This window comes from Parasteatoda tepidariorum, chromosome 5 (genome assembly GCF_982258835.1).
Source record: "Parasteatoda tepidariorum strain Cologne lab strain chromosome 5, Ptep-v5.0, whole genome shotgun sequence".
Classification (NCBI taxonomy): Eukaryota; Metazoa; Arthropoda; class Arachnida; order Araneae; family Theridiidae; genus Parasteatoda; species Parasteatoda tepidariorum.
In genome coordinates this window covers 4,484,572-4,493,676 of record NC_141759.1, presented here as the reverse complement: position 1 = coordinate 4,493,676, position 9,105 = coordinate 4,484,572, and the positions used below count along the sequence as shown (strand labels likewise).

General features: G+C 33.1%; 1 protein-coding gene across 1 annotated transcript; it reads right to left on the bottom strand.

Moving 5' to 3' along the window:
- Window positions 1–2,245: 2,245 nt before the first annotated feature.
- On the bottom strand, window positions 2,246–5,757 carry LOC107457550 (uncharacterized). The gene is made up of 3 exons (XM_043042613.3): window positions 5,524–5,757; window positions 4,434–4,556; window positions 2,246–3,219 (listed from the first exon to the last, which is right to left on the bottom strand). Exons 1-3 carry the CDS (start codon window positions 5,723–5,725, stop codon window positions 2,246–2,248), a joined length of 1,299 nt encoding a protein of 432 aa, XP_042898547.3. The 5' UTR covers window positions 5,726–5,757.
- Between the last annotated feature and the right edge of the window lie 3,348 nt (window positions 5,758–9,105).

The window sequence follows — 9,105 nt, the reverse complement described above, 5'->3', positions numbered from 1 at the left end:
CTTAAGAGGCTTGATTGTCGTAGATGAAAGTTGAGTCTATTTATGAAGAGTTTTTCAAAACATTTGCCTAAACAAGGAAGTAGACTTATACATCGAAAGTTATCAATATGTGATCTTGATAGTTCAGAATTTTTTGGAATCTGTACAACTTTTGCTCTTTTCCAGATCTTCGGAAAAATACCAAGATTTAAACAAACATTAAACAAGGTCATCAGTATAGAAGGACAACTAACATGCAAATTTTTAATTAGTTCATTCGTAATTCTATCGTATCCTGGAGTTTTATTCACTTTTAAATTTTCGACTACACAATCAACTTCCGCACTAGAAAAGGGAACATCATCTTTAGCGTCATAATCCAATTCAGCCTCGTCACGTAAGAGCTTATGACTGAAATGGTCCTTCATTTTAGAATCATGAGGAAACGATTTCTTCAATATAGCATCAATCAGGCCGGGATAGCCTGGTTGGTAGGGCGCTGGGCCCATATCCAAGAGGTCGTGGGTTCGATCCTCGCCGGCCGAAGACTCCCCGTGTAGTAAATGGTGACTGATGCACGTTAAATCTGTCGAGTCTCAAAGTCCTCCATGTTCCCACAACAAATCAATACCTCTGGGGGTACTGATCCAGGAGTTTCCTTGTCTTCTGGATTGGTTCAAAATTACAAGGCTACGGAGTTGAACGTTAGTAGTCGTAAACCCATGAAATTGGGTCGGCTGTTCAACGACGGTTATAAAATAAAATATAGCATCAATCGTATCTTCAAAAGAAGAGGTGAAATGACCAGGGGAATCTTCAATACCCGAGATTTCAAGCCTTTTAGCAAAGTTGGTCTTAACTCCATAAGTATAAATTTTATTCCACACATTTTGCACATAATATCCCCAAGAAAATCCTTCCAAGAATTTAGTTTGCTTTGCTCAAGTTTTAAGATATACTCAGACCTGATACGAAGATAACTGCTTCTATAAATCTCCCTTAAAACGAAATTTCTAGTCCTTTGATATCTTCTTCTAGCAGCATTTAATTTTTTCCGCATACAAGAAATTTCTACCGACCCCCAAGGAACTTGATGCGATCCACTCCTTTTCAAAGGAATAGATTTTTCTGCCGCCGAAATAATTAAATTTTGTAAATTTTGAACGCATACCTCCAACATATCTGTTCGTTCACAATTTTCAATGGATTTCAAAATATTAAATATGGAATCAGAACAGAGAAGATGAAAAAGTTTCCAGTTTGCTTTTTTAATATTAAAGAGGTTTTTCGTTTCAGAAATAGTAAAATCATAGTTAGGTTTTGAGATTTTCATTTCAAAAGCAATCATTTTATGATCAGACAGGGAATCATACTCAGGTATATACCATTTCTCAACCAGCTGAAGAAGTTCCATTCCGACAACGGTAACATCAATATAACTTGTTCCCTGATTCGCACTAAAAGTAGGTCCATAGTCCTCATTTATCGAAAACAAATTCCAAACACTAAAGAATTCGCTCAATCTAATACCTCTGAAGTCAGTAATAGGGCTAAACCAGACCTCAGACTTGCTGTTGGCATCCATACACCAAATTAGTCTATTTAGACTTTTATTCGAAAAAATATGCTCTATCTTTCTAAGATCTAAATCAATATTAACGGAAGGCTGGAAATAATAAGAAAAAAGATTAAAATTCTGTCCTCTATACGAAACATCAATTAGTGCAGCATTATAATCAAAATTTTCTGAAACAGAAAAAACAGTTATCGCTCTATTACGAACAACGATAGCCGCCTTAATAAGTTCTGATTTTTCATCATAAAAAATTCTGTAAGTATTTGGAAAGCCAAGTAATTTGCCATTAAAACAGTAGGGCTCCTGAATAAGGGCAACATCAACATCATCACATTCAAGATTTAAAATAAGCTGCTGAGTAGCTTTCTTTGACTTATGCAAGTTTAATTGTACAAAACTGATGTTATTCTTAAGGACCTTAACCATCATAATCAATTCGAGAAGTCATTTGATTCCTCATAAAAATATGACAAGAGCAGCTTTGAGAAAAAGGCTTATGTCTAACATCCACTTTTTAACTTCCACTTTTCAATTTTTTATTGTATCTAATACAGTTTACTCAAACTTGATTTTCACAATTTTTACACTCTGAACTTCTATGCTCTCCGGAACAAAAATAACAAGACAACTTATTTCTGCATTCCATAGATCTATGATTATAGCCGAGGCATGAAAAACACCTATTAATAACTACGAAATCTTCAACACTACACATGAAGTCAACATGGGAGGCCATGTTGACTTCAAAATTCTGTACGCTTTTATTCTGCGAATACATCGCTCAATGTGAACTCTAGCTTTCGAAATAATTCTTGAATGAGAGACCTCACGACCAGACAACTGACTTTTGCCTCTGGTAAAAGCAGGGACAACAATACCCTTCAAACCAACAACTTCCTCAATCCTGAACCCTCTGTCGGCTAGTATCTTGTCTCCACTCTTAACCAAATTCAAGAAGCCAGAGTCAATCGTTATTTCTTTGTCCGAGTGTCTTCCACCATACAAGTTCGACAAAAATATTATGCCGCCATCAGGGCTACAAGCAATCAAAAATTTCACGGTATTATGATGCTTATAATTGGAGTAGGTCTGACTCCGAGCATCTAAATTACGAGCAGTGTCAATGAATATCTCAGAGCAGTCGATGACACAAATAACATTTCGGAAAATTTCATGTCGGAAACATTGAGGCACGACTGTAGGCCTGTGAGATGGCCAGGCGATGCACGATGATAGAGTTACAGACATCTTTTCCACCCACTCTCTAAATATGTGGCTCACAGTTGCAGAGCCAACTCCAAACCTATAGGCAAGATCTTGGTTTAAAAGACCAAGTCTTAGCTTCATGAAGACGATGAGCAACTGCGACTCAGAAGAAAGCCTTGTCTTTACCGCTGGTTTCCACCCAGTGGTCAACCACTGTAACAGAGCATGAAATAAAACAACTCCTTTTAGTTTGGTGTAGAAGTTCACTTGTTTATCATTGCTTAAAATATCTGAGGAAGATTTCCTAGACTTTTCACACTGAAAAACCTTCCTTCTTAAGTTGAGGGTTGCTTCTTGACTGTCGCATAAATCTCTTTCCAAGTTGCTAATATCCAGCATGGATAATTCTGTCATTGTTGAAATCGATCTTGTGGCAGCCACAGAACTATCAGCTTGATCTGTATGAAAATAAAATGTATTCTTTAAAAATAAAAAAACATTTTTGAAAGTAAAGTACAGAATTTTTTTTAATCAGAAATTTGAACAGGAACTATTGGGGCAAAGTACAGAAATTCAAGACATTCTTAAAGTTTAATAGAGGCCATGGTATGGATCATCGATTCACAAGTGTAATGGCATAGGATCATTAGTTTACAAGAGGAAAATGCGTTACACACGCTTATTAGTGAATAAGCATGTACAGTGGAACCTGTAAAAGTGAGCAACTGAGTAAGGTGACCATTTTCCATAAGTTTTATTTAAAGAGTCTTCATAAAGTGACTGTAAATTGCATTTTCCCCCTTGGTGGACGGGTAATAAAAAAATTCATTGCTATACTTGACTGTATAAATATATAATGTAAAAAAGTGGAAATACAATTAGAATAAGGAAATGTATAATTTTTAATAAATAAGGAATAATTAGCTGCACAGTAGTAAACGTTTAAGCTAGTTTTCAGAAAAAATTTTGCTCGCCATTTTGAAAGACTGAGCTTTGCTTAAAACTGAGTAGATAATGGAAAGGTTAACAATATTTTCATTTTATTATACTTATAATAAAAAACATGTTTGCAAACCTATGTCGATTGAATATAATTCTGCAATATGCAACAGCCAAATAGTGTAAATTTTGCTAGCTGGTTATCAGTACATTATTTCAAATTTCCATATATTTACGGTCAAATCATACTTACAGATTTTGATTAAGTTCTAGGAAATTATAGAATATTTTTAATTAAGTTACACATAAATTAATTGCATTAACTTTAAGAATAAATTCAAATCAAAAATAAGTGTTACTTACAATACTTAACCCATTAACTGTTGACTATTAAGTTACAGAGTACAATCTGCTTACTATCTTACAAAGTAAATCAGTTTCTCACATTTTAATACTGGCAATTCTCGGTATGGTGATTTTTGACAAAGTTGTGTTTGTTAAAAAGCTAATCAGAAAAATTTAGTTATTGGCACTGCCAGGGTATTGTCTAACACATAATTAATGAGAGATAACTCAAAACTAATATGCTTATCAGACACATGATGCAACAAATCCAAGATTAGAAATTAAACTACATAACAATACAAAAGTGTTCATTAATTTATCATAGAGCACTTAATATCAAACAAATAAATCCTTGTCACAAACATTTACAATAAAAAAAATTGTTTACCATTAGATAATCCACGCCTTACAGTTCTTTCAAACCTCTGCACACTTCCTGAAGCCAAAGCAGCTTTATGATGAAAGACTGATGGTACATAATCAGGATGACTGGGATCATCAGATTTATTTCCTAATAATTTGAAAAACAAACTAAATTATCTATACATAACATCGAATTATATTTAATAATGTCCGAAATTTACCAAATAACTGCTAACTCATTATTCAGTCACCAAATTATTAAATTCTACCATCCTATGATAGCTTAAGTCGTTGGGGCATATATTATTTCGATGAATTAATTTCAAATATTGATTTTATCATCACTGTTTTGAATTAAATTTTAACAATAATTACATTTTCATTTTTGCTAATGCTCCGCAATTTACAAATGTTCCGCTGTCTTCCACAGAAACGACTGACCATTAAAATAGTAAGTCACAAGTAAAAAAAAAAATATATAATAAAATAACCAATAACAAAGCAATATTCACAACTTTTTTTACACAAAATTATAGATGTAAATGATAGTTGCTAATGAGTAACCAATTTACAAAGGACACTACCTTTCCATTTGAACTTTTAAACCAAACCTCAAACATATACTAATTTTTAGAAAAAATAAATAATTCTGAAACACTAAACATCAAAACACAGATTCATAAACATAGTTATCACACTTATTCTATGTAAAACAGCCACTCTTCTCTACACTACAGCCACTCTACTTTATTTTTATTCCTCAATCTACATGTTTTACACATGCATACAAAAATTGTAACTGTTCTACAACGATTAGCAAAAGGTGGTTATGAGCAAATGCTCTCGAATTAGTAGCAGTCTGACGTTAACGATTAGTTAAGAGGCATGCAAATGATAGATTTTTCAAGACATAAAACATTACATTGTTCACAGGCAAACAGAAAACGAATGCCTAGAAGAAGAATGTTAACAATGCGGACTTAATAACATTAAAATGTCTTTCTATAGAATTTTTACAATATACATATTTAACATGCAGCACATAGAAGGAAATATTTCATAACAACGAATAAAACAGGTTGAATGCATTTTGTACAACTGATAAGTTTTCTTACCGCTAATAAAATGGCTATTACATATTCGAGAGTTAACTGTGGAAGTCCAATCCTTACGTCCAACAGCATTTTCCCACTGTGTGTTCCGAATAGGATCTTTAGGGAATCGGATCATCTTGATTTCTGATAACAAATTTGTACCTGATCTCTTACAGCATCCTACAGCGACACAACAAGAGCCAATTCGAGCTTTAGAACTCATTGTAAACTAAGTAATAAGAAAGTATTCAAATAACACGTTTGCAAGAATCTTATGACACAATAATAAACACGTTGTGAGCCAAATGGCTTTAAAATACACAGGAAGCAGCAACCCGGAAGTTTAAGCAGGTCCACAGCTAGCAGCGCTCCCTAGTGTCGAAAACACCATCCATTCTCCCCGCCCCAAAGTCTGCGGCAGTCTGGTGCTATGGAAATAAGAAGAGGGCATTTTAGGGAGGACCGAAGAAAGGGGTCTCATTTTTTCTAGCTGAAACCCGTCCTAAAGAGGTACCCCACACCCCTACTTGAAATAATCATACCTCGTTACCATAGTCACCGCCACAGCTCCAGACGAATGTCCGGAAGTGTACCTATCTTAGACAAACGGTATATATGTTTTGTATTATTTACCAATGATTATCATGCCCATAATATCATATGCATTTAAAAAACACTTGAATTTAATTATGTCGTATCTGTTTTGTACTAATGCATTTGTCATTTACTAATTGTTATTGTAACTATAATATTTATTTGTTGCTATGTATTAACAAAATATATTTGGAATTACTGTGTTCATTAAACGATTTAAAAAAAAATATCATTTTGTCACCATATGTATTAAATATAAGGTAAATAATCAGTTGCATTTTATTTATTTTGACAAAATAAGACGACATGAAAAGTTAATTTTACCCTCTTTTTGAGTACAGGATATATTTTTATTTTACAAGATATATATTTATTTTATTTTTTCATTAATCAAATCATCAAAATGAAAGAAAAAATTAGTACAATTCAAACCATATTTTCATAAATCGTTAAGTTCTTATAACTAAGAAAAACTCAGATTGATGAAAAATGTTAACCCCCCCCCTCCCCCAGAATAATAAAGCAAATTGATGGAAGAGACAGAGAATTTTTTTACGTAATAAAAAGCTATAAAGAATAAAATACAAAGTGATCCCGTATTCATGGTACAGATTCTAAGGGTAGGATCTGGACATTGTACCAATAAGCGCAAATAATGCGGTGAGATGCAAATTCGGATATTCCAACAACGAGATCCTTATCTGAGTCTAGTGGAGTCGCATAAATAAGATTCTTCAGATGTCCCCATAAGAAGAAATCGAGCTTCGATAAATTGAGAGATCGAGGAGGCCAAGGCAGTGGCGTAGCGAGCTTAACTCGCGCCCGGGGCACAATACCCTTTTAGCGCCCCCCCCCCCCCCCCATTCGAAAACCATATAATATTATATGTAAAATATATATGGTTTATATATAGGCGACTTGGATTATAGCAAATTAATAAATAAAGTCATAGACTCAAGCCAGGCTTTAAATTTGAGACAAAAAATGTAGTTGAGAGAGCAAGACTAGATTTTGAAATGTATATGATCATCTAGAATTAGTTCAAAAGATACCTATTATTTATTTTACATATTTATAAAGAAATATTTTTAAAACACGCAGTTTTTAAACAATAAAAAAAGTAAATATTTATTATCTCTAAGGAGATACATATATTTAATAATCATACGATTATAATACATTAATAAAACTATTACTATGTCTAAATTTTCCGTGCTTTTGATGAAGCAAATGTATCAATAATATCAAAATTGATCATTTAAAATTTTTCTCTTTCCACACTTAAAAATGCTAGGTCACTTAGGCGATCTGTCAAAATTAATTTTAATTTGCTGAATGAACGTTCTCAGCTAGCAATTGACACTGAGATAGTCAGGAGTATTTGAAATGCCGCTCTCAGATTTGGAAAAACATCTTCTTCATTCGAGATTGATTATAAGAGTAAGAAATTCTAATGGAGTTTTAGGTTTAATTTCTTTTCTACTGCGGAGTAACATTTTGCTGTTACATATTTTGATAAAAAGTTCTATTACATTGAAATCTGTATTATAAAATTCACCCAGATTTTTAAAAAAAATTTTCGAGGTCGTTATCAACATTATCCTTGTTTAATAAATTTTAAACGTCTAGTAGAAATCCAAATGTGAAATTAAGGTCACTTAATCGTGTACACATTTCTTGTTGGAGACGATCAAGAGTGCTTTTCATAACGCGAGAAATTTCACTTTCTGCGGAAAGACCACCATAGCCAATTCTCCAGGCACGTATTGTTGTATCCATATCCCATTTTTCACAAAGAGACTCTGCTTTTTCTATCACCTCTTTACAGAGCTTGTCTCAAATTTCGGCTAGTTCAGTCGCTAATGATTCAAGATTATGGAATACTTCTCTAAAATTCATTCTAGGATCTTGTAATCTGAGCTGCACACGATCAATCCTTCTTAAGATTTCATACCAGAAATGAAGTAAAGTTATAAAACTAAAGGTTAGTATATTTTGCAACAGAATTATAGCTTCACTTCTGTTGTCACTTGTAGTGGTAGTGTGCGCTGCTAACTTTTCTATTAGCTATTTTATATTCTCTAGCCCATAGATGATAACGATAACCGCTTGTATTCTAGCGCTCCATCGCGTTTCAGATGTGTGATCTGCCATCACGGCAGCATTATCGTAACATTGTGATTTGCAGTTTGTTAATGAAATTTCATCGTAATTTAATTTCTCTAAAATTGTATTTTCGATCGAGGCTGCATCTTTGGCATGTATTTCAATAAAACTCAAAAAAGATTCTTTGATGGAAACTTTTTTATTGATAAAATCAGCATCTACATACCTAGCGACTTGGGACATTTGTTCTCGATGAGAGATATCAGGAGTTGAATCAAACAAAAGTCTATAATATTTATTTCTTTTGATATCGTTTGTTAGTTGATTTCGAACTGTAGATGCCAGAAGATGAAGGAATTGATTTTGAATCTGTGGTGACAAATATGAGAACAACAAATTTTTCTGTTCACGAATTTTTTCATACTCTATTCACTTAATAATAGAAGCGTCGAGTAGATGTAGTAAGTAATCTTATTTGATTTATTACTTACCAAGAATGCCTTGAACTTGAAAGGTAGTAACATAGTGAAATGTACAATATAATTTATGCTGACATTAAACTTATATATAATATTTAATAACATTTCATTTTTATTCTAAGCAGAGCGCGATGACAAGGACGTGAATTAAATATTGAAATATATTTAATATGAATATGAATTTAATATAATATTTAATATGAATTAGATATTAAATATTATGAATAATATTTATGAATTAACATTTATTATATTACACTGGCACTAATTTAAATATATTTTCCAGAAATCAATTATAATAAAAAAAAATTATCCAGCAATTTTTTGTTTTGTGGACCATTTGGCGCCCCTTTGTGAGTAGCGCCCGGGGCATGATGCCCCCCCTTGCCCACCCCTCGCTACGCCACTGGGCCAAGGGACTGGT

Excerpts from the sequence above, each read along its gene's own strand:
- LOC107457550 (XM_043042613.3), bottom strand. The coding sequence starts at position 5,725 with ATGAGTTCTAAAGCTCGAATTGGCTCTTGTTGTGTCGCTGTAGGATGC. Across the intron at positions 4,557-5,523 it reads TAATAGCCATTTTATTAGCG|GAAATAAATCTGATGATCCC; the intron begins GTAAGAAAACTT and ends TCAAATTATTAG. Across the intron at positions 3,220-4,433 it reads AAGGCGTGGATTATCTAATG|ATCAAGCTGATAGTTCTGTG; the intron begins GTAAACAATTTT and ends ATTTTCATACAG.